The following is a 25178-nucleotide window of genomic DNA, read 5'->3' as shown; positions in this document are numbered from 1 at the left end:
AGCAGCCACGATTTAAATATTCAGCTACATCCTAATCCAGAACACATAGCAGGCTCAGTAAAGCACTTACCGGGCAACCATCTTTAACTGATGGAAACGCTGTTAAAAACGATCAAGTGCTGCAGGTTCACCTGAACGGGCGGAGGAACCCGAAACATGCAAGCCGTTTAACATTAACGGTACATTTAACAATGGAAAAAAAATGCAGGACATTTAACATTATCGTTACAAATAATAACCAAAAGATCCATGTGTAATATAAACCAAATTTTTATTTCTATCAATTTGCCCAAGACACTAGAGGAATGAGTTTCCAGTGACAGAGGGGTTACCCTCTTACATAATAACAGGCTTGCGTTCCAAGTTGAATAACACTAATAAAGCCACTTAAAAATTGCTGACACGGAGGGGAGAAACTTCCTTAAAAGCAAAAAAATAATAAAATAAAAAAAATTAAAATAAATGCTGGTTGTTATTTTCTACAAGCCCCAGAAGCGCTCACTTGACACATTTTTTTAAAGAACCCTTTGATTAGTGTAAATCCCTTTTTAAATCGCCTCGCCCCACATCTGAAGCCACGTGACCCCCTTCCAACACTCGGCACGGGAGAACAAAAGTAAAAATCTAGAAAACACAGAAGGAAAAAAAAAAAAAAAAAAAGCAATATCGGTTTTATTTGAGAGCTTTTCAAAGCCCTTTGCTCCAGCTCGTCTGTAAGTCCAGTCGACATGTAAAAATACAACCATACAATACATTAGATTCAAGAAGGGTACCAAAAAGTACAGTAAAAATAACACTTCCATCGCTGGAAATGTAAATGGACACAAAAAAAAAAAAAAAACAATACAAAATAAAAAGAAGTGGAAAAGTGACATTTGCTTCCTCAGTTCCTCACTTGATCTGTACAAATGGAGCATGAGTCCAAATTTCTGCCAACTCCAAAGGAAAAGCCAGAGCCCATGTTCGCTGTGGTCAGACCATGGATCTCTTTTTTTCTTATTTACTTTAGACCTTGAGAGAAAAACACGGTGCTTTACGTTACTGAGGATTAACCGGACGTGGCATGCAGTTACACAGAGACAGACAGGTGCATGAATGAGTTCGACGACGAGAAAAAAAAAAAAAAAAAAAGTGGATGACAAAACATTTCGGGGCGGGAAGAGGAGGGACGGGGGGGCAGGGGGGGGGGGGGGACGACACACGGCTGCAAGCTGATCAGATCAGTCCTCGTTTCTTTTTTTCTGGACCACCACAAATCCGTACTGATCAAGTAGGCTTTGTAGAGATGCATCTCAAGATGGCAGACAGGTGGAATGAATCCATCTTTCATGATTCCCAGACCCCACATCACGCCCTACTATAACCCCCACCACAATGGTTGAATGGATTTAGTGTAGATGGAGCTCTTTGTGGGGCCAAAAGGCACTAATGGTTATAGCTACGGTCTCATACTACCACGGATGATGCAAGAATGCATACCTGCACTACGTGTGATCAGTATGGCTTGTAGCTACTCTGGTGGCCTCCACGTCTTGGAGTTTTCCCATAGCTTGTATTGCCCTGGTCTGGAGGACAAGAGAAAAAGGGACTGAGTTCTTCTGTACAACAAGGAGGACCAAGAAAATAAAGTTTCTCTCATTCAGTGTCTTTCCCGGGGCCACTTATCGCTTACTGTAGTCGTAGCCACCCCCATAGCCGTAATAACCAGCAGAGTAGTCATAGTTGCCATAGCCCCCGTAGCCATAGCCCTGCTGTCCATAACCATAGCCCTGGTTGTATCCCTGGTTCCAGTAGTTGTTGTAGCCTTGATTCCAGTTCTGGCCCTGGCCTACAAACAACAGGTGAGGCCTCGGTCACAACTCGGCTTTACAGCAACCAAAACAATCACAGATATGAGCTGCCAACGACAACAAGGCGTCATCGAACGTGACGGGCTGCGTTACCTCCACGCCCCCTGCCGCCGCGGCCGCCGCCGTACCCCCGGGCGCCGTACTGCTGCTGCATGTAGACCTCTTTGGGCTGGGCGATCTTAATCTCACACTGGAGGAACACAACAAAGCGTCATTTTTTTTTTAGTGGGAAAACGGCGAACAGTTAACAGATAATTGCCAATGATCCGCCATTGGGTTTTACCTTGCTGCCTCCGACGGTGTGGTACTTCTTCTCCATCACCTTCTTGACAGCAGCCTCTTCTTTATACGTAATAAATACGAATCCTCTCCTCTTCTCCGTCTTTGGATCTTGTGGGAGTTCAATGGTCTCAATCTGCAAAAACGTAAAAAAAAAAAAAGTACTTTGTAAAGCCGCCAACAATCACACAGCTCATCCATCCGCAGCCAACGGACCGGCACCGTACCTCTCCAAAGGTCCCGAAGTATTCCTCGATGACCTCCTTGGCCGTGTCCGGGTTAAGGCCTCCGACAAATATTTTCTTCACCGGCTCCTTCTTCATGGCCATCGCTCTCTTGGGGTCAATCTGTCTGCCGTCTAATCTGTGCTCCTTCTGTTCAAGGACCTACACGAGACAAACATTTGGCAATCAATACATGCAAATATCCCCCAAAGACTGGCCTGGAGTCTCTTTAGGGCGTTCTAATTAAAAAGCTTGTGTTACGTCGCCCGTCTGTGGAGAAGGCAACTTTTAGATGCGACCCCCCCACGCCGGACTCAATCAGCCTCACTAGCGTGTTGAAGCAGGGACGCAGCTAAATGTCGCTAGCCTCCATCCATCCTCACCTTGTCTACGCTGGCTGATTCCTTAAAGAGAATGAAGCCAAATCCTCTTGACCGGCCCGTCTGCTGGTCCATCTTTATAGTGCAGTCCGTCACCTCCCCAAACTTTGAGAAGTAATCCTTCAGGTCCTTTTTGCTCGTGTCCCAGCTGAGGCCTCCGACAAACATTTTGCTGAAAGAAAATAAAAAAGAAAGACATAATTAGCCAAATAGTGCGAATTACAGGGTAAACTTGGACTAAACTTAGGTGTATAAAACATTCAGGCTCTCCACTATCACCCATTTACCATGCATGCAGTCTAGTAGACGTAGTGCAAGTAGAGAAATGCAAACAGAAGATTTCCCTTCGCCGTCCAATCAAAACGCACATTGTGCAGGGCAGGACGCTAACCTAGACGGCCTTATTTTGTTATTTGTATTAATTAATGTAAGCAGCTAACCTCCATTTGCTATGGCACAAAGTAGCCGTCCAACTCGTGGCTGCAGGTCCACCCATTGTCATCTGTAATGTGTACTGGTTAAATGTGAATACTGTGGATTACGTGGCCACTTGTTGTAATCCCTGATATTTAATTAAATAACAGCCAGTAATTAACACCTAAACTGTCAGCAGAAGGAAAACCTGCATCACTGTTTTATATTGATACATTGAATTCACACAAAAACGTAATCAGATAAGCTGTACGCCCCACCTTACTGTATTAGTTGAACACTAAGTTGAAAGAAATCTGCAGGCAAATTGAAATTAACTCTCAAGAGAAGAGCTACTGGATGGAGGAACATTACTTTGATACCATTTAACGGTACAAGGCTTCCTCGAGTTGACGGGGCCCTTTTCTAGGTTTTCCTCTAGAGCCCATCAGGTTGATTTAGTCCAGGTGCCTCTACACAGATCCAACGGGACACCAAGTTTCTCTATAGACCAGTAAGTCTACAGAACGTCACCAGAGAAGTCTCCGGGATCGCCCAGATGTCTTTTGATTCATGCGAAACGGGTCAATCGCGCTTAGCGGTGGTTTTCACCTCAAAACTCTGCTGTTGATGGGATTTTTACCCCCAGACAACATCCAAAGACCCTCCGCCCGTTTGGACATGGCTGGTCTTGGTTATTTACGCTGCCGACCTTCTCCTTGATTAATTGTGCTATTTTATGTAAAACAACCACTGAAGTCTAGCATTAATAAGGCTCCAGGTGTGGCAGGAGAAATTGACTTATGCTTTCCCCAAAAACGATAGTTAACTACATTTCCCATAAGACATTGGGGGTGGGTGCTTTTCTAGTTTTAAACGCTTACACAGTTGTTTTTACCCTTGATAAAAACGAAAACTGTTACTTGGCTCCTCTATCTGATATTAAAATGTGTTTGATGAACTCCTCTGTCATTTCTGACACGTTTGCTGAACAATTGACATCCGGCCGGCTCCCTGTGATAAGGAATCATGCCCGGCAGAGAGGGGGGTGGGGGGGGGGTGAATATACATTATGTACACCATGTTCCAGCACATCTGTTGATCCCGTCACACATGGGGGAGGAGGGTGGGGCGGCTTAGATGAAGCTGTAGAGCGCATCCAGATTAGATTTCAATTAACCAAGAACGTGGATGTCTGGCAGAGCTGTAGTTTCTGCATGAAGCCGTCACTGAATGGTTTAATGTCTGCCGTAACGCCCATCCCCCTCCCTCCCTCAGCTCGGCACATGGCGCCAACAAAAGGCCGGCAGAACAAAGAAGCACAGCCGGAAAGCCTCCCCTTTTACACCAGAAACTGAAAAAACATCTCCGTGTACTCACCCGGCATCCTCCTCGCCCTTGCTGGCGTCGATCTGGCCGCCGTCCTGCGAGTTCCCGTCCGGATCGGTCTCGGCGCCTTGTCCGCAGTCGTTCTCGGCGTTGTTGCCGCCGTCGCCGTCTCCGTCTCCCGCTCCGTTAAAATCGTCCTCCGCTTCATGGCCGTTCTCCGACGTCTCCATGTACTGCTGCTCCGCCTCAGACATTTTGAGCTACTACAACCTGGAAGAGCACAGCGGGAGAGGACACGGCGGTGAGCTGCGTGGCGGGTGAACAGTTTTCGCGTCCCGCCAGCCCTTCCGCGCCTCGCCATTTACGCAATGTATGCTCCCCCCCCCCCACCATTTTGACCGGCGTCGGTGCGTTCGCGTAGGAAGGCTTACTGCCATTTTAGCGGCTCGTTTCTTAACACAAACAGGGCAAACATCCACTATCCAGAGCGCTGCTCGGCTGGCGGGAAAGATAAAAAAAGCCGAACATCGGAATCCTACTGATTCACCAACGCTGAGCTCAAATTCGCAATTACGTAAGTCGGAGGCCGTGCTGCGCGAAGCGTAGGCCGCTGTCGCGACGCCGCATTTGTATCACTGCGCTCTAAAACTTTAACTAAAAAGTAAAATAATAACAGTAAACTATCTAACATGTGCCAATTTAAAATACGAGCATTTTAGGAAAGATACGAAGGTCTACTCACTGGTCACACGGCCGAGGAGCTCTCTTCAAGATGGATTCTCCCACACGACGACGACTCGTGGTTGGTTTTTTTAGAAGCGGCAAAGAAAAAAAATATACGTTTCTGGAAGGGGGCTCCTGATTGGTTGGATTCAACTGTCGGTCACGGCCGCTGACCAATTGCAGACGCCGTTTTTTTCTTTTCTTTTTTTCCCCTTCAGAGCGTCGTTGACGCCCTCTTACAACACAGGAAGGAACTCAATGAACCTTTGTGAGCTGCTGGAAATGTGTTCCCCGGCGAAGTGAAAGAGCCATCCGTCGAGCTAGATGAAGCTACAAATTGTCCGCTTTGACCCACTGTTGTTCCTTTAACGTCAAATCTGACAAAAAATAAAAAAATACTCGAATTGTATAGAGAAAGGGGGCCGCTGACATTAAATCTACTCACTACATGACAAAGAGGAAAGAAGGGAAACCCTTTATCCAAGACGGAACAGATTAGCTGAAATCATTATATTTAAAATGGCTGCAATTTTTCTATTTTTAGTTAATGTTCTAATTGATTTTATTATGAGGAAATGCAATTTATCATTCAAGTATCCATTTACATTCCTTGAAAGTCTTTAACATTTTGTCACATTACAGACACAATTTTATTGAGATTTTATGTGAAAGACCAAAACAATTATTATTGTTACACAGTAGGGGGAAACAAAAAATCATAAACCGTTTTTAAACCCTTTGAATAATGAATGTAGAAGTTGAAAATGTTACCACAATAAATAGCTCAAGCTTCACCAGATTGGCTGGTTAGCATCTATTTACGCCAATTTTTATATCTTGCTTCTGCTTTATAGTTTGATTTAGATGTGGACTTTAACTAGACCATACTAACGTTAATTAGCATGATTCTGCAACAACCGTGCTTTAAGGGAGTCATGAAGAGCTAGTTTTCCTTCTCTGATACGAACAGCCATGTCTGGATCAGTGTTACTTTGACATCTCATTTTAATAAGTTTTCATCATAGTGTTTTGATTTAAATCTTATTTAGTTTTACTCAGATTAGTCAACTTAATTTATTTCATAATTTAGCTGACAAGTACAAAGTCACAGATATAAATGCATCCTTGTTGCCTTGGACGTTTTTAAACCTAGCCAAAATATAAATATATTTACACCTTTTTGTCCTAAAATCCCAAAACTGATCTGCATTGTATACAAAATATGTACAGCATTCTTCATTAAATTAAATAACACTGATCTGCATGGGTTTGCTTTTATGCCTTGAGATGCATCAGCCATCTTTAATAGTGTGGCCTGTTGGAGCAGCAGCTTATCTGTAGCTGAGAGGAAGCGTCTGGATAAACTCATCAGGAGGGCCAGCTCTGTCCTGGGATGCCCACTGGACCCAGTGCAGGTGGTGGGAGACAAAATGACTGTGAGAAAAATAACATCACCGATGGACAATGTAACATTTTGTATTTGCCACTGTCACGCCAGAATTTCCACATTGTGGGACAATAAAGGATTTTCTTATCTCATGTTTTCGTTTTCTGGAAAGTGCTCTGTGAAATTTTAACAGCTGGGAAATATTGTTTTATACGGTAACTTAACCCTGCTTTTAACTAGGGCTACACAATTTTACAAAATCACTTTTTCCTATCTTCTTTGTTGTTCATCTGTGCTTCAGCCCTGTTTGTGATCTTTAGCAGGTTTGGCATCGTGATCTGTTTCAGGTGTGGGCCTCTACTGCAGAGACACTCTAACAGGTTGACCATAACCTCAGTAACCATGGTATGAACTCAAATCACTGGGAATATATTAACCAACAATTACTGCATTCCAAAAACTTTTGCAATATAGATATTGTACACATGCTTAAATTATAAGGATTATATGTTCAAAATATATTTTGTAACCCTTATTTTACACATCTAAACTACTTTATGCATGATCTGTCTGCTGTGTTCCTTGGTATTCATAATGCTGCTTTTTCACTAATGTTCTCTAACAAACCTCAGAGGCCTTCAAAGAACAGCAAGATTTAAAATGAACTCAAATGACATACCTGTTGACTTTATTTACTTATTAAAGCCACTTGAGTTCACTTCAGGATATCAGAATTAAAGTGTTGGAATTTAAATGCACACCAAAGTTTTTAGTTGTTTTTATCTGGAAAAAGATTTGACACCATGCATTTTTCCATTCTATTTCACAGTTAAAGGCTACATTCCCACTAAAAACATTGAAGTTTATGGTTGTAATGTGACAAAATGTAAAAAGGCTTAATGTGTCAATACCCGTTTAATGTGAAGGATACCCCTTTAACTGAAATCTCTACAACGAGATCTAAGATCCACATTTATTATTATTAACAGAAATGGAAACCTTCCACGAAACAGCAGGAAAGACTATTAAGCATTATATGAACAACTGAACTGTTCTCCTGTGTCAATTAAGTTTCCAAAAGCAACTCGTTTAGTGCAACTGGACACTACTCTGATTTTCAGGCTCTCTCAATGTAAATAAATACAAAATAATAATTATAAGACATAGACAATTAAAAACCTGTTGAGTTTTTTTTTTATCCATCTAATTTCATGATCTTGTTCCAGTAGTGAACTTTAAACCCAGTGATTACTTTAGGTGACAAACTAAGACAAAACACTTAAAGATACAGGACAGTTATTTGACCTATATGACAAAAATCAACAAAACAGTCGAGTGTTCCCAAATACTCGTATATTTACATATATAACACTGGACAGATGAATTTGTCAAAAGCAAACAAAAGTAAAAACAGCAAACGCCCTTCCTTATATCGCTCTTTGGCCGTCAGTTTTCGTCTTCCACAGTGACTCCACATATTTGAGGCTGGTTTGGATCATTTTTCAGTAGCCAGTCAGCAAGCCAGATCTATTGGGAAGAGGAAAGACGCACAAGCTAACAATAATGTACCTCCGACTGCGAAGCTTTCCACGCCCTGAGCATCAGCACTTACGCGGGGGTTGAGAGGCTTTTCCTTACAGAGCTCAGTGAGTCCACGTAGGAGAACTGGGTTTACGCTCTGGCTCAGGTACTCCTCAGTTGCCCCTCTGGATGGAAAGGGCTCGATTACAGCTGCAGAGGGAAATCACGCGGAGCTCAATGCTTCAGATCTTTATGAACAACAACAATTATGGCAGAGCAGCAAACAACGTACTGTTTGGAAACATGAATTTAATCTCCCTCACTGCTGTGAGAAACGAGTCGCTGCCATGAAGAGCGTTCTTTAGGTCGGAAGTTCCATATTTTGCTCGAAGGCTGGAGAGAGAGAGAGGGAATAGGATCATAGCGAACACCTGCAGCACATGGGGCAGGAAAATCAAAAAGTATTAGCTTAACAGACCTTTACAGCAGTTTCTTTCTGACCCACTGACCACACTGCTAAGTTGTGTCACACAGTACAGTAATCAGGGCTACACTGTGGTTGATAAATTAGCATTTCATCAGGAGGTACATTCATTTTAGTAAGTCAGATTAAAAAGGACATTTTTAGATTATATAAATTCATCATGTACAGAGTAATGAATCTATATAAGGATGGGTATGATGATCATGGCTTACAGGTAAGGAAAACCTAATATTCAGTTTGTCTAAATACTAGAATATGCTATATAAGACCAATAAAAGTATGTATTACTGCAGCATGGCATGGAGATCAGCCTGATGCCCTGCTGAAATGTTAAGGAAGCTAAGGATGCTCTAACAACCAGTGCATTGTTGGCTTAAGTGTCTCTCATCTCAAACACTAAACATCATAGACTCGCTATGGGGTTTAGGGCAGACCTGCTGACTTTGGCAGTGTGGCCTGGTGCCAAATATGTCAGGAAAATGAACATATTTTAATACTAATATTTCACACGGTGAACTGAAATAATTTCAAATAACCAACCAGAAAATGCTGACGACACCGTTGCCCTGAAAAATGTAGAATGCACAAAGAGTTGTTAGAGACTGACCACTCTGGGTGATTTTCTTTGGCTTTGGAGATGTTGTCAGGCCCCATCATGTACTTCCAGTGGGCAATAGCGTTGTCTCGAGCCAGCGTCATGGCAATAATGGGTCCGGAGCTCATGAAGGCCGTCAGGCTGGGAAAGAAGAGCTTTCCATACTGGTGTGCGTAGAACTCGCTGCATTGCTCAGGACTCAGCTGCAGCCTCCGCTTCTACCACAGGGATAAACTCATTTGGAGGACAGTTTAGCAATAAACACAGTAATGATTTGTCTGCAGCTTTAGGAAACTGATCCAGATGGGTCAAATTACTTCTTATACAGATATAAGGGATTTATGCTTTCTAGATGGCAACCTTAGATTTAATGTTTTTATTTTATTAGTTACATTGAATCAAATTCCTAATTGCTGTTTTTACATGATTATGAGTTCATTTTCTTTTGATGTCTGCCTTTAAGATCTCTCTCTCTTCTTTTATTGTCATGGATGAGGAAACAGCTCAAATACTGCATAGTCATTTGCAAAGAAGAGCACTTTTCGAACATTAGTGGCATTACTTGTGAAAGATATTTCATCAGTGAACATGTGCAATTTCAGATAAATATTAATAACCAAATAAGTTATTGCTTGACATTCCTTAACACTGGCTTTAAATAAATCTTAGGCTTAGTGAGAGACTACAGAGATCTATATAATCATGGTAGAGGTTACATCTGGGGTAAAAACTAAGAAAAAAGTTGCACCTGCTCTTAAAATTATTAATATAAAAATATTTAAGAAAAACGTGTTAAGTTCAGCCTTATATATTTATGATTAGAATAAATGTAGTATTATAGTACTATCGCTATTTCCAACCAAGATATATTCACATATCAAGCTCCTCTATGCATCTTGTTGGATTTATTTGCTTTTACTGTTACCTTTTAGAGTTTTTTTTTCTCAGGCCTGTCCCACTAGTGGAAGCCCCTGAGAGACAATACATCCCGTAAGGCCTGGGAATGCTTGAGGCTGCCCCAGACTGATCTGGAGGGTGTCCTTGGGTACAGAATTGGTCAAATTGGTCAAATTCCCCTCCTGGACTGGTTACCTTAACCATCCAATCTCAGATAAGCAGAAGATGTACTGATTGATGGCATCGATGTTACAGATAACTAGCTCAAGGTTCAGCTGTCTTTGCGGCTTAAAGGCTCAATTATGACAGTATATATATATCTATATATATATATATATATATATCTATATATATATATATATATATATATAATTTATTTATTGTTTTATTAGGTAATTGGTAATTTGTTGCCAATGGAAAAAACTAGACCTAGAATAAAAACATTCAAAAGCAAGAGAGATGTGAACAATGAAAACAATCTAAAAACGTAGTAATTTCATTTAATATCTAACAGATAGCCAAAGAACATTTAGTATTTAGGATGCATTTTTAAAAAGAAAATCTTTAAAATGTTATTTTTATATTTATAGGAAATGTAAGAAAACTAGGAGAACCCAACACAGCGTGTTCTACCTGAACCCAATGGAACAGCCTGAACATAAAGACTCTTTGTACCGTGTAAACTTTTTTTATTACAATAAATACTGTGCTGCTTCGTTAAAGATACAGAGACCGCTACATCTACCATGATTGATGTCTGGATAATTTCTGCTCAACCGTGAAAGTCTCTTCTACGCCCCCTGGTGGCAGTCACCTGTACTGTTCACTATCGCCCTCTAGTGGACGAAAGTTACAACGAGCAAGCGCCTAGAAATGCGTTAACTTCAATATCGACAACATCGCATCCTATATTATAGGAGACAAATATACGCCTCTCATTTAATCTGTTAGCTGTTTAATGATCCTGACCAACAAACATCCTAAACGTTTGACATCTCTACCGACCTGCAGGATAACGAAGCCTGCCTTCAAGATGACATCCTCGATCTCCTCGGACTCGTGAACCGCATCAGGTTTGATGAGAGCCAGGGTTCTTTCAACATAGATGCGTTGATGTGGAGTCGGCTCCATTTTTCCCTCTGCGAGCTGACGCTACCTTTTGGCAGCTTCTGCTACTTCCAAACAAAACCCCCCAAAAATATATCAAAAACAAAAGAAACACGTGTTTAGGTGATTAAATTTTTAAATGATGTTACGCTCATCGAAACAGTTGCAAATGATACTGTATGAAAAAAAAATGCCATCCGGACAGACCTTTAGCTCATTTGATTACATTCTTGGTTGCTATGATACCAGAGAACTACGGTGTCTCATGTAGGACAAACCACACCATTTTCAAACGTCTTTTTTGGTACCTGCTGGTCTCTGCTCATTTTCTGATAATTAGAGCAATGTTGCTATCGCAGAGAGCTGCATGGGATATTTGCAGTTTCTGGTAGGTCTTAATTCAAACTTTGGTCTCATAAAATGGGGAAAAAAGCCCATAGAGATCTCAATTTCAACAGAGGAAGATGGCAGTATCTCAATATGGATCCAGTTATGTCTGCATTAACAGCTTTTCCGTTATAAATATATGAACAATCTGTGAACGTTCAAGTACAACTAATGAATACAAGATTCAGATACTTCATTAGCTTTCATTGTAGATTATTAGCCAAATTACAAATAGAACCCAAATAAGTTAGGCTCATTATTTAATTGGGTAAATAAATAGAGCAAGCGTAGCCAGCAGGAAGCTTTTCCTCTGGTCACCAGTCATTAACTGGTGTAGATAGGTGGGATAATTTTCCAGTTTTTTTTTTTAACTTTACATTGCAGATAATTTACTTTTCATTTACCTTGTAAATCCTTAATACCAAGTTCTATAAAGGCAGCCCAAGTGCCACCACTGGTGCTGGTATAGGTTTAAGGACCTGGTTGCCGTAAACCATTATCTTTCATGTTCCACACGTTCAGTGTTTATTGGGAAATCAGGGGGATTTTCAGTCCTTTATAACTAACCAGTCCTAGATCTTAGTGGCTGAGATGGCCTAAAGACATTTACTTTGTTATATTCCCCTAATTGTGCAGTCATACTTTCACAGAAATGCATGTTGATAAACACAAAGTTGAGACAAAGACCAGGGGATATTTTCTTAAACAGTCTTTTTTATTCAAATATGCTTCAGCAAGGGCTTCTTATCGCGTTCCAATGGTGACCTGCCACACTCTGATCAGGTTGTCAGTGTAGCCAGCGAACAGGGTCTGCAGGGAGATAGAAGAGTTAACGTTAACGCTACATTCATAACAAATCCTGTTCCTTGTTAGTTAGCTAAATATTTCTACGGTGCCCCTCATATTTGCAGGACTGTCAGCAGTGAATATCAGAATTAAAAGTGATTGGGTATAATCACCGGGGCTACAAGACTAAAACAACCTGGCAGGAAGTCAGACATCTGCCGTTAAAGCTCCGTCAGAGCCGAGCATCAATTACCTGTCCGTCAGCAGACCATGCCAAGGAAGTACACTGTGGGGGCTCAGCCTTGCTGTTTGTGCTGATCACTTCCTGTCTCAGCTCATCCACAATGATCTTGCCTTCCAGATCCTGTAAACAACCACAGGAGAAAAGATCAGATCAGTGGGAAATCAGCACGCCCTCCTACAGGATCAAACCGGGTTAGGTCCGAACTCAGAAACAGCCTCTGATATCATCATAAAGTACAGCTAGCATGTAGAAGTTTCATCAGCGCCCATCCTAACCAGGAGGCCGTTCTCTCAGACACTCACCCAGATCTTAATGCTGGGGCCAGTGGCGGCACACAGCCAGTAGCGGTTGGGGCTGAAGCACAGGGCGTTGATGATGTCCCCACTATCCAGAGTGTAGAGGTGCTTGCCCTCATTCAGGTCCCACAGCATGGCCTGGCCGTCCTGAGAAGAAACAAAACATGTCAACCACCAAACTCCAGCAACTCTACAGACCCTACGCAGCTAACGTTGCTCAGAAACAGCCTCTTTTATCATCATACTTAAAAACAGATGCATGTTTGGTTTTCCATCACAGCAAACCTGAAAAACTAGGAACACGGCGTTTGCCTGGCTGGCGACAAGTCACGGCGGATTACCTTTCCACCGGAGGCACACAGGGAGCCGTCGGGAGAGACCGTCACCGTGTTCAGGTAGCCGGTGTGGCCAATGTGGTTGGTCTTCAGCTTGCAGTTGGCCAGGTTCCACACCTAGGAGGCAGGGACAGAGATCAGCGCTCTGATTGGCTAAACCAACGTCCTCAGAGAGCATGTAGGATAATACATGCAAACATGTTCAAAGCATCGAACGAACATGCGCTAAAACGGAGGCCTTTTCAAACAAAGCCCAGCCCCACCTTGACCATCTTGTCCCAGCCGCAGGAGACGATGATGGGGTTGCTGCTGTTGGGGGAGAAGCGGACACAAGACACCCACTCAGTATGGCCTTCATCCTGCAAAACCAAACGAGGAACCGTGAATACACGCCACCGCATCAGCCCCAGCCCAACTTATCGCTCGCTGAGCGCCGGCCGCTCACCTGAATGGTGTACTTGCAGACACCAAGCGTGTTCCACAGCTTGATGGTCTTGTCCCGAGAGCCGGACACGATCTGGCGGTTGTCCGCAGAGAAGGCCACGCTCAAAACGTCCTTGTTGTGGCCGACGAACTGGCGGGTGGTGGCGCCGCTGGAGAACGGCACAACGAACGGGGGTTAAACACGTCAGGACGTCCTACTGCAACAGAGGACCGGCTGTCCGGCTCATTTCTGAAGGCTACACAGGAAAGTGAAGCGCTTCTCTATCGGACCGTTTTTCCTCCCCAACAATTCAGAGGGGGAAATAATTTAAATCTCAATATGGGGGACAATTTCCAAATCTAAACCTAAAAAAAAAAAAAGTGACTAAAGTCAGCATGAAAGCCTCTTTAGATCATGGCTGTAATTCTTAACTTTGTCAGAGCATCCGTACGGATGTGACAACACCTTTTCAGCTGCTCCCCCACCTGCTGCACTTTAAACTAGGATGGAGACGCTGGCCCTTTAAGCAGTGACTCGCAGGGCGCTTGCTCTTTTTCCAAAATAAAATTCCAGACTTTTTCAAAACTGATTATTTTTCCCCCCCAAGACCTTAACTTTATGTACTTGTATACTGTGTGCCTACTGCCTACTTCATTGGTTGAGATTGTACAAACTGTTACAAATGTTAATTTTTATAGGCTAGTATTCAATGAACAAATGTATTATTCACAGTAAATTATGCTTTTACTGATGAAAACGTTTCAAAACATGAAAATCACAAGTACATGAATTTCACATCAAACAAGTGTTTGATTCCATTAGGCTAATACAGTACGTGACCAGTTAGTAAAATTATAGTTTTATAGCCTACCTTCCTATTTCTCATTTCACAATGCCTTTGAGCATACTGTAAAATTCTACCATCATTTTTTTCCCCCCATACTTTATTAAGACTTTCACACAAAATTCAAGACTTTTCAAGGTCTGGAAAACAGTGTTTCAAAATTCCATACTTATTAAGACTTTCAAGACTTGCGCAAGCACCCTGGACTCGGGGACGCGTCCAAAAGCTGCAGGACACCAGACCTCGATAGAAGATTCCTGCGCCGAAGTTTACGAACTGATAAAGAACTCAAAGAGGCTAGGAATGTCCAACTTTGGCCCCCAGGAGCCGGTGTACTGCATGCTTGACTGGGGTCCCCCCCCTGCTACGATGGGTCTAAACATCTAGACACTTGTGGTCTGGGTGGGCGAGGACTTACGTGGTCAGGTCCCACAGGCGCAGGGTCCCGTCCCAGGCTCCGGAGAGGGCGAACTGGCCATCTGAGGAGATGACAACGTCGCTCACGAAGTGAGAGTGGCCCCTCAGGGAGCGCTGGGGGATGCCGTAGTTGGTCTCATCACGGGTCAGCTTCCACATGATGATGGACTTGTCTGAGGAGGAGGGGGGACACACACACACAGAGGACCGGTCACACATGCGGAGTGATACGTCAATACGCGGACACGTCTGATGAGCTAGGGCTGTAAATGATGTTTAATACCAAACTATGTTCAACGTCAACGCTCAGCTTTAATGCATTTCGGCGTCCCTAGTCCGGTAAAGCCATGTTATAAGCGCAAAAAGTGCAGCTAAAGCTCTAACAGGTGAGGCCACATAGCATAAGCTAGCCCACCTGGGTCCTTCTCTCTCCATTTTCCTTTTAAATACTGACTTTTAAACGCAGACTAGACTTTCACGCCGCTGTTTCTGCTCCGCGCTCGTCACGCGTGAATCTCTCAGACTCTACGTCGCTGTTTCCTAACAGTTCAGAGTGTGGGCTAGCTGGACAATGCTAGCAGCAGCCATGTTGGCGGAGCCGGCGGGGGAAGCCTCACCTCGGGACGCCGACAGAATCATGTCGGGGTACTGGGGCGTAGTGGCGATCTGGGTGACCCATCCACTGTGGCCCTTGAGGGTCCCCCTCACTGTCATCTGCTCGGTCATTTTGGCGAGGTTTGGTGGTGCCTATCGCAAGGATGGATTCGGATTCTTAAGCGGTCCGGGCAAACCTAAGTCCTCATCGCATCTAGGCACGGAGGAAAAGGAAGAGCAGGACCCGGATGCAAACGCTATCAGGGGGTGAGAGCTCCGCAAAGGATTCTGGGATGTGCTGTTTTTATCGGCTCCGGAGTTGCGATAAATTATTTTTTTAAGTGAGGTTCTGGTTCTGAACACACAGTTTAATTTTAAAACTTTTATTCATTTATTATCAGTATAGTAAATGTACGCGCCGCCGTCTTGGCAAACAAATTTCAACAGTATCACAGTCAGATCTGTTTTAATCTGTTTTCTTACAAAGTAAAAAGAAATGCTTTGCCAGGGACATTATCAGTAATAAATGTGGAGCTTGGCCCTACCTAGAAGTTCTGCATTTTTTAATGCAATAAGTGGGTATTTATTTTGAGACTTAGTGTTCTATGACAGGTTTCTTTTGATTAAACCATTAGCACAAAAATAATCCCTTTATTGGCTCGAAGATTGCCCCCCCCCCCCCCCCCCCCCTTGAAGAGGTCCTCATATGTTGAGCTCCAGATATTCATCTCATTATAGGTTTATTATATAGATTAGCTGAATATTTTAAAGTGTTTTTCTATAGTTTTTATAGTGTATGTCTATTAGTTGAAATTTTCAGTATTGCTAAATTAATATTAAGAATCCATATGACAAATATGCTACGCAAGGCAAATTTGTTTGTATAGCACATTCAAACAAATTGTTGGATGTGAACAGAACATAATAAAAAAACAGAGGAAAATACATTGGAGTGAGTGGAATAGTAGCAGTGGGTCATTGTAAGTTGTACCACAAACTTAATCTAATGATGTTTCAGTTAGCTATAACAGTTTAAATAGAATATTAGCATTCAAAGACAACTCTAAACAAACTCAAGGTTTCAGCTCTTTTGCAGTTTTCTGGAAGTTTGTTCCAGATAAGTGGAGCATAAAAACTAAATACTGCATCTCCATGTTTGGTTCTGGTTCTGGGTATGCAGAGTAGATTAGAGCCGGAAGACCTTAGTGGTCTGGAGGGGAGTTTGTGATGTATTTCATATTTTAAAGTCTATTCTCTGAGATACAGGGAGCCAGTGTAAGGACTTTAGAACTGGGGTGATGTGCTCTACTTTCTTAGTCTTAGTGAGGACGCGGGCAGCAGCGTTCTGGATCAGCTGCAGCTGTCTGATCCACTTTTTAAAAACACCGTTGCAGTAATCAATTCTACTAAAGATAAACACATTGATTAGTTTGAGACATTAGTCCTTTAATCCTGGGAATGTTCTTCAGGTGATAGAAGGCAGATGTTGTAATTGTCTTTAGATGCCTTTATAGGTTCAGGTCTGAGTCCATCACTGCATCCAGATTTAGAGCCTGATCAATGATTACCAGCTGAAGCTGTGTGCAAACTCTTGATCACTTCTCCATTAGAGCAAAACTTATTACTTCAATTTTGATTTGATGCAACTGTAAAAAATGCTGTCACATCAATGCATTGATTTCCCTTAAGCATTAACGCAACACTTGAATGGGTTAGAAAAACACAGGCTGTCATAAGATATCTTTCTTTCTTTTGTCTGTTGATTGCTTGCACAAATCTGGATTAAGAGTGTAGTGAAATTTCCTGAGACCAACATGGTGGTTGATAATGCTGATTAATCACTAGTTTAATGTTTTGGACAGATTTGATAGTTTAATAAACCAACAAACTGCAAAAAAAGTCCAGAAATGTTCCTTTTTTCCTTTGAGCAAGACCACAGTAAACTTGCTGATGAAAATGACTAATGAATCCTTTATAAACATAATCTGTAGTATGTAGTTTCTTGATAATGATGAAACCTCTGTAGAAGCACAAATGATGTACTGACCAATTAAACTGAGTGCAAAACAAGAACCACTGACTTTTGCATCATTAGTGTGCAAACAGCATCATGAACACTAAGGGACAAACCAGACTGGTCACGAATAAAGTTGTGGAGAGGTTTAAAGCTAGATGAAAGGCTACTTTATGACACAATATCCCAAACTCGAACATCTTAGCACCAATCAATCCATCATCTGAGAATTGTAAACCCACCAAGACATGGCTGCACACCTCAGCTGATATGCCAGTCAAGCAAAGCGTTATTTGGAGAAACAACCACAAGGCCCATGGTAACTCTAGAGGAGCTGCAAAGACCCACAGTTAAGGTGGAAAAATCTGTTGACAGGAAAACTATTAGTTGTGCACTCCACAAATCTGGCTTTTATGAAAAAGTGGCCAGGAGAAGACCGTCGTAAAGAATATGGCCACGAGAAGTCCCACCTGGAGTTCCTCTCAAGCCATGTACAAACATGTGGAAGAAGGTGCTTTTGATCTATAAACAAAACCTAAATGTGTGGTGGAGGAGTAACACTTCAAATCACCCTGAACACACCATGCCCACTGGGACACATGTTAGTGGCAGCACCATAGACAGAAAAGCTGGTCTGCTTAATGCAGGGTCGTCTTGGAAGGAAAGCTGTTGGAGGCGTTCAAAGGATTTATTTACACAGAATCCGAATAAATGGGCGCCGAATGCAAATGCACACCAAACATTTCATTTATTTGCAAATATTTTTGAAATGCATGTATAATTTTCATTACATTTCACAACTATGCACTGCCTTGTGTTGGTCTGTAACATAACATGCCAATAAAATACACCAAGGTTTCTGGTTAAGACCAAGAGGTATGATACTTTTGCAATGCGGTGCTTAGTTTATGTTAATTTTGACTTAATGCCTATAAATCAGGAGATACGGTATATTTATGAGTGCTCTGATACATGCATTTATTTGTATAAATCCAGTTTCATAAATGTCATTACCTTTACTTTGCATTATTACTTTGATTAACAAAAAGGAAGGGAGTGTATCTTTCTGATTAAATGACAATTCATAAAACCTTTGAGTTTATTTCTGTCCACGTGTTAAGTTGACCAGAGGTTTAGGTTTTATATATATATATATATATATATATATATATATATATATACACAAATAATCAAAAAAAGCAGATGGAATCTTTTACAACCAAATACACAACTAGAAAAAAAAATCTCACAAAGTCAAACTAATACTGCTGGATAAGGTTGGGTAAAATATAAAACTTTAATCACAAATCAACTTTATTATACCAAGAAAACAGTGCTAACAGAATCTGTAAAAGCCATAAAGAGAGAGCAGATAACCACCAGCTTATATTGGCATAACGTAAAGGGTTGTGTTGTACTGACTGAAGTCTGAGTACTTGAATACAAAAAAAAAAAAACAGGTTTCCTTCTTTAATATTTTTTTCAGATCGGATTCTCTCCAAACTAAAATGCATAAACCTGAAACTCCCAGTCCAAAACCAGACCTGACTTAGACGAGAGACACATTCAAGAAACCATAAAAAAAGAGGTGTAGTTATTTTGTACTCAAAGATCATGTTAATTATCTGCGTTAACATTTTTAAAATTTCACTCAACTCAACACACATTTCAAAATAAGTCTTTCTTAATATTCATCTCAGTTTAAGGAAAGAAAACTGTACAAATGAGAGATACGGTTTAAGTTTCATACTGTGCAGATTTAAAAACATTTTTTTTTTTTTTGCAAATCTGTTAGAGGGAGAAATATAATTTTTTTTAAAAAGCTGCAAAAACCTGGTTGTATAAATGTACGCAGCCTCCGACGAATACTTAATCTGATCAATCTGAGATAAGGTTTAGGTGTTCTAGGAGAAGTTTTCCTACTCAAACTTACTCAACTGCATCCTTTAGCTAAAGCCATAATATCCAAAGAGGGTACAAAATTATCCATATGGCTGGACTAAGGAATGCAAGACAGAAGCTTTTTCTTAGTAGGCAAATATTATATTCCACCTAAAATCTCCTAAATCCTTGATGGAGAATGTATAATGATCTAAAAGAACCAAACTTGAACTTTGGGCATGGAAGTCCAAAAGGAAAGTTTGACATAAAAGTAACCAAAAGCACACTATACCCACAGTGAAACAAGTCTGTGGTAGCATTGTTCAGCTTTTTATTTTTTCCTCTAAGAGATTTGCTTGTTTGTAGTGTAATATTACAGGACTTATATACCACATTATAGATGAACATTATAATATTAATAACAGTCTAATGTTTTTACATCATCAAAAAAATCTTTCCAATTCCAAAATAAACCTGAAGAAATTCATGCAATTCTGCTTAAAACTGCAACAAGACTGAGAAAGAAATACTGTATGTAATGTAATGAGCGTAGAAGGCGGGTAAAAACATCCAATGATGACACATATCAACGTACACAAAAGTCCACCAATGTATCTGTGTGTGCTGTCTCAATTCTCATTACCTTTCTAAATATATTAGAATATTTAAAGGTGTATAAGTACAAGTCAGAACAAACCCATTACAAAAAGGCTTTTGAAAAGATTGCAGATGTGTGTTTTCAAAAATGGGTGGTGGTTTTTAAACTGGGCGGTTGCCCAGGGCAGCATTGCAAAAGGGGGTGCAGAAGGGCCAGACAAAAACTATTACTTATTTTTAGGTTGTGCTCTAAATATGTTTTTCTTCATGGATTTGCCTTCAGTGGAGACTAGATGGAGCATTTTGCTTGCGTTGTGTGACTATACTGCATTTTATCCCAAACAGGAATTCCGATTTACAGCATTTTGTTGGGTTGGGGGTGGCAGAAGGACGGGCTGCCATTAATGTAAGAACCGCCCCTTTTCATGATAAGGATTTGCAATAAAAGTACTTAAGCACCGATAAACGATTCCATCTGAGAGAGATGTGTTGTCAGCATCACACAAAACAACTCTCACCCGATAGCAAAGATGGTTTTCGTTGAAAATAATAATAATAAAAAAAATCCATACAGCAAAAACAATAACTTGTCTAGAACATATATCGCTGAGTGACCAATGAAGAGTTGTTGCATATGTATTTGGTTCAAATTACATTATTAAGTGTATTGGTTCTCAAATCCAGAGTTAATGTTGATTCACAAACAGATATATATATATATATATATATAAAAAAAAATAAACACACACATTTAAGTCAGCAGCAAAAAAACTTCTACTGTTGTCCAAAATACTGTAAGCAGCGATCCAACCTGCCTCCCTTTTTAGCTGAAGCACAAAGGTGAGTTGAAGCTCATCAGCTGGGGGGGATTATTTCCCAGGGCAACACTGATTGATCCAAAAATACTGCACATGGTTCCTTCAAAATTTTACTCAGCAATCAAGGCAATACACAGGAATGCAAACTGTAGCTGAAGAAACATGACCCTAAAAGGCAAAACTAATACAACACACATATTTAAGCTTTACAATACTTGACCGAATGATATTTTCGAAGGGATTTTATATCTAAGAGAATTGTATATCTTATTGCAAATGAAAATTCATCTTCTGTTTGTGTCATGGTTTCATCAGAAGTCCTACAAGCTGTCAGGGTGCTAAACAACACTGACATGCATCAATATATTTTACAACAATCTCATACGACATGTTATCATAACAAAGTATCTGCACAGTAAATTCCTTCCTTATGTGCCAGGGACGTCGACGACTCCCAGAAAACTTCAACTGGTTATCAAACTACCGCGCAACATCATCAGCAACAGGTTTCTTTCCCATCGGAGGTGATTGTGGAAATGCAGAGTTCTGTCGCCCCCTCCTGGAGAGTCTCTGTAACGCAACATGTGCGTGGGACGCAGAAGCATCACATATGAAGCTTTGCCTCAGAAAAAAAAACGCCCCCTTTTTAACTCTCTCTGCTCATTTATGTGTCCTCTCCCCACCGGACTGCCTTCCTTCCTCTCAGGGCTGAGAGAGACGCTTGCGTTTGAGCTTCTGCTTCGCCATTTCCTCCTTGTGGAAAACAGAGAGAGACAGAGAGAAAGAGAGAGAGAGGACAAGAGAGCACTGACACCACACTCCTCCATCTGCTTAAAAAATAAAAAAAATAAAAAATCCCATCTCTTTGAACATCCATCCATCCATCGGTGAGATTCGGATGAGTGCACACACCGTCACACAGTCCCTACGTCTCCTCTGGTTTCACAACATGCCGGTCACACATTGTTAGTGAGGCACTCTTCTAAACTCCAGCACTGACATTTGGACCGTCCTTCGAGCTAAAAGTCCCACTGCCAGTTCATGGCTGCTTTCACACTGATTTGTGAGTTTAAAAAAGGCCAAGAAAAAAAAAACAACTCCTTATTCTTTATCTTTCAATATATTATATAATAGGATTTTGTTTTTGTTTTTTTTTAAAAAAAAAAAGGTGAAAAAGAGGTTTGTTGGGATAGTATACAGCTGCAAAATATACCATATCAATATGTACAGGTCCCATGCTGCTGGTTAGTCATCACTGCAAAAGAACAACACAAACAAATAGCAAGGGCTGATTAGTTAGTTTTCAGGTCGCATAATAAAAAAAAGCAGGGTATAAATGCTTCATCATTATTAACTCAAAAGCACGCTTTAATATACTTACATAGTGTCTCTGCATTAAATCAGAGTCAGTATGTGTAAAGTCAGTTAAAGAAATGCACTGCATATACCTATACCTTAACTACATTTTTAATTAGCTCAAAAACAATGCCACAGAATGGCATGAGTTAATAAAAATCAAGATTCAAACTCTCACCTTCTGCCAACAGCTTGGTATTGGAAGCCCATCGTGTCCCTGCAGGACAGAAGAGAAGTGGAAAGTTGGTGCTTGCATCCCTTTCTTTACGCATTGCAATCTTGGTATTTTAATACCAGCAATAACCTTGAAATAATAATGCTGGCGTTCTGCTTCTTGTCAGGGGACTTGTGATGCAATTAAATGTACTTTAAACTAACATATTTCCCCTGCCAGTATCTGATTTAAGTGATTTTTTTTTTTTACCATTACTTGCTACTCAACCAGGTCCTACCTTTTGAAGCCACGCCAAAATATAACTTTAGTTCAATGGAGAAGGGAGTCTAAAGCACCTTCCACTGTTATTGCCACTCTTGGTACAGTAACAGGCTTTTTTAATGCCTTACTTTTCATGAAATTGGTTTGCTGGAAGTCCATGACCTTGTTTAGGAGCTCCACAGCAAATACAGTGATGCAATTATTAAAAAAATATAAAAGAGAATAGAGAAAACGGATGGAAAAATATGACCCAAACCGAGTGTAAAGAAATGTACGCAGTACCTGGACCAAGTACACAACAAAATGTATTTAAAGGCTAAAAAAGTGACATTTACAACGTTTGTCCCCTTGTAAATAAATCCAAGCTTTATTGCACTAGCATAATCTCACATTTAAAAGTCTACAAAAATCCAGCCTTTAATTTTAACACATTTACTCAATTTGAGAACAAGAAAATGTCACAAAATTATTTCTTGGCTTGAATAATCCCAGACGCCACAGTTGTTTCTACCCCTATCGACAAATATACTATATGTATATAATATATGTGCAACTGAAGCAGGTTTGTAATGTATACTTTTTTTTTTAAAGTTGAGTGTTAAGGAGCGTTTAATCAATAACTCAAGACTTCCTGTTTGCCTCAAGCAGAAATACGGTACGCAAAAGTCCCGTTTCTTTAAGCAGCTCTTCTCGTCTGTCTCTACCCGCAATAAACTGTCACTTATCAGGCTTTTGGACTGAGCAGTAAAGATGAATATCAACAGGCAGCCAGTGAAGGCTGCAGCCTTTTGCCATCTATTGTCTGAGAATATATGAGGTTAGGGAGGTAGAGGACTATGCTAACAGGGGTTTGAAAAAACAAAAAATAAACAAAAGAATTGATAGATGAAAAGCAAGTGAACATAACAAGGTAGAGCAAAGCAAGAAAGAAAGATACTGTACCACAGGACAGGGGGCCTCAGGGCCAGAAGGAGGAAGAGGAGCAGTTTCAGGGGAAGAAAGCCCTTCTTTCACAGACTGATCTTTACTGTCACCACAGCCCTGCCAGAAGGTGTCAGTTACACATTTACAGCAACGAGGAGGAAGTTCAGAGAAAACAACAGCAGCAGTACTCAGACTGAAGCACAGAGTATAAAAACACCGAAGGTAACTGAAGCAGGATAGAGAAGAAGTAGGTATCACAGAACATGTGTGTGTGTGTGTGTGTGTGTGTGTGTGTGTGTGTGTGTGTGTGTGTGTGTGTGTGTGTGATAGGGACATACCACAGGACAGGGCTGGTCCAGTCCTGGAGGACCCTGTTCTCCCTTGTTACCCTTCATGCCTTTCTTCCCCACCGCCCCTCTGTCACCCTGGAGGATGAAGAGGACGAAGAGGTACAGCAGTCAGACCCACACAGTCGTAATAATGAAGAACACGCTACGCTGCAGAGTCGGACCGTAATTACGGCTCCAGTGTAACGGATCATTCACGTCAAAAAGAAATAGAACACCCTCCGGTAATTCTGTGTAAAAAGCCTCAAAATAAAGTCATCATTAATTGCGGTTGTATAATCGTACACCAACAACATAGAAAGGTTGTGTGTGGGTAAAGTTATTCTGGGGTGGGGGGGTGGGGGGCGTCTCCTGGTTTGACAAACAGTTAACGATGCCGTGCTGTAGAGCAAGGTTTCCAGGGTCTTTGAAAGCGAACCAGGCCCACAGCATCACAGATCCTCCCTCGTACTTAACCAAAGGTGGGTAGAGCAGCCAGAAATTTTACTCAAGTAAGAGTAGCACTACTTTTTTTTTTTTTTTACTCAAGTCAAAGTAAAAAGCACCCAACCAAGAAATTACTTAAGTAAGAGTAACTATTTTGTGAGAAGGCTACTCAACTACCAAGTAAATATTTATAATGACTGATTTAATTTAGAAATTATGTAATTGGTCAGGCAAAAATATTTAATTATGTACAAATTCTGGTATTTTAACGACTACCATAAAACATTTACAAACAATAACAATTACAAAGGAACAAATTCAGGCAGAAGAACCACTTTGCTAAACAAAGTTTTTAAACATAAAACGTATGAAACCAAGCAGTTAGTATATACAGTAAGTTAGAACAGTGCAAAGTACTTCCACTAATAATATCTACTGTTTACTGTATGGTTACCTGACCTTTACCTGGCTGGATGAGCTAACCAGATAGAATCAGAATCAGAACCAGAAATACTTTAATAATCCCAGAGGGAAATATATATATATTTTTCTTTCAGAATCAAACAAGAAGTCTGACCTTAATATATACTGCAGATGTGTGTCTCTCTGGTGCTTCTTTGGTTGAAACAAGTTTTTTCTTTATTCAGTAAAGTTACTCATAGTGGATGGAGTAGCCAGACATTTTACTCAAGTAAAAGTAAGAAGTACGGTGAAGTAAAACTAGTCCCAGAAGTATATTTTGTTCAAAAAGTTACTCAAGTAAATGTAACTGGTTACTATCCACCTCTGTACTCAGTGAGCATAGGGTGCTTTTCAACACAGTTAACTTTTGTTTCAGGCCAAACCAGTTTGCTGTTAAAAAGCC

The 25178-nt window shown here is 41.0% G+C and overlaps 4 protein-coding genes across 16 annotated transcripts in view; all 4 read right to left on the bottom strand.

The window, feature by feature from the left end:
- Window positions 1-252: 252 nt before the first annotated feature.
- hnrnpaba (heterogeneous nuclear ribonucleoprotein A/Ba) lies at window positions 253-5351 on the bottom strand. Of its 2 annotated transcripts, none has more exons than XR_004927764.1 (8): window positions 5216-5350; window positions 4525-4743; window positions 2737-2905; window positions 2357-2515; window positions 2134-2265; window positions 1944-2040; window positions 1480-1828; window positions 253-1011 (listed from the first exon to the last, which is right to left on the bottom strand). XR_004927764.1 is itself a non-coding variant. In XM_012852885.3 (8 exons), the coding sequence occupies exons 2-8, from the start codon at window positions 4725-4727 to the stop codon at window positions 1495-1497; spliced, it is 987 nt and encodes a 328-aa protein (XP_012708339.2). In that variant the 5' UTR covers window positions 4728-4743; window positions 5216-5351; the 3' UTR covers window positions 253-1494. The 2 variants fall into 2 exon arrangements, 1 of the variants encoding a protein (XP_012708339.2); XM_012852885.3 differs by having other exon boundaries at window positions 253-1565; window positions 1673-1828; window positions 5216-5351.
- A 2566-nt stretch (window positions 5352-7917) lies between these two features.
- Window positions 7918-11432, bottom strand: nme5 (NME/NM23 family member 5). 3 transcript variants are annotated; one of them, XM_021308987.2, is made up of 5 exons: window positions 11086-11432; window positions 9196-9398; window positions 8397-8497; window positions 8196-8314; window positions 7918-8110 (listed from the first exon to the last, which is right to left on the bottom strand). In XM_021308987.2, the coding sequence occupies exons 1-5, from the start codon at window positions 11209-11211 to the stop codon at window positions 8030-8032; spliced, it is 630 nt and encodes a 209-aa protein (XP_021164662.2). In that variant the 5' UTR covers window positions 11212-11432; the 3' UTR covers window positions 7918-8029. The 3 variants fall into 3 exon arrangements, with proteins under 3 accessions (XP_021164662.2, XP_021165058.2, XP_012708571.2); XM_021309383.2 differs by having other exon boundaries at window positions 8222-8314; window positions 9196-9401; window positions 11086-11431; XM_012853117.3 differs by having other exon boundaries at window positions 9196-9401; window positions 11086-11429.
- An 836-nt stretch (window positions 11433-12268) lies between these two features.
- On the bottom strand, window positions 12269-15759 carry rack1 (receptor for activated C kinase 1). Its single transcript, XM_012852999.3, has 8 exons — window positions 15538-15759; window positions 14922-15093; window positions 13681-13828; window positions 13499-13594; window positions 13242-13352; window positions 12907-13047; window positions 12614-12724; window positions 12269-12384 (listed from the first exon to the last, which is right to left on the bottom strand). The coding sequence occupies exons 1-8, from the start codon at window positions 15644-15646 to the stop codon at window positions 12319-12321; spliced, it is 954 nt and encodes a 317-aa protein (XP_012708453.1). The 5' UTR covers window positions 15647-15759; the 3' UTR covers window positions 12269-12318.
- Window positions 15760-18257: 2498 nt separating this feature from the next.
- Window positions 18258-25178, bottom strand: part of si:dkeyp-44a8.4 (collagen alpha-1(XXIII) chain) — a 190461-nt gene continuing 183540 nt past the window's right edge. For 5 of the 10 annotated variants that reach the window (XM_036127478.1, XM_021310294.2, XM_036127479.1 and 2 more), the window contains 5 exons: window positions 23879-23965; window positions 23559-23657; window positions 22359-22397; window positions 22206-22214; window positions 18258-21577 (listed from right to left, as the gene is read on the bottom strand). In XM_036127478.1, the coding sequence (XP_035983371.1) occupies window positions 21527-21577; window positions 22206-22214; window positions 22359-22397; window positions 23559-23657; window positions 23879-23965 (285 nt within the window). In that variant the 3' untranslated portion in view covers window positions 18258-21526. Of the gene's footprint in view, window positions 22080-22205; window positions 22215-22358; window positions 22398-23558; window positions 23658-23878; window positions 23966-25178 lie in introns of all 10 variants that reach the window. The other 5 variants (XM_021310331.2, XM_021310460.2, XM_021310369.2 and 2 more) reach the window with 5 other exon arrangements.

Source organism: Fundulus heteroclitus, chromosome 23 (assembly GCF_011125445.2).
Source record: "Fundulus heteroclitus isolate FHET01 chromosome 23, MU-UCD_Fhet_4.1, whole genome shotgun sequence".
Lineage (NCBI taxonomy): Eukaryota > Metazoa > Chordata > Actinopteri > Cyprinodontiformes > Fundulidae > Fundulus > Fundulus heteroclitus.
Note: the sequence above shows the minus strand (reverse complement) of the source record. Positions and strands in the feature narration are given on the sequence as shown.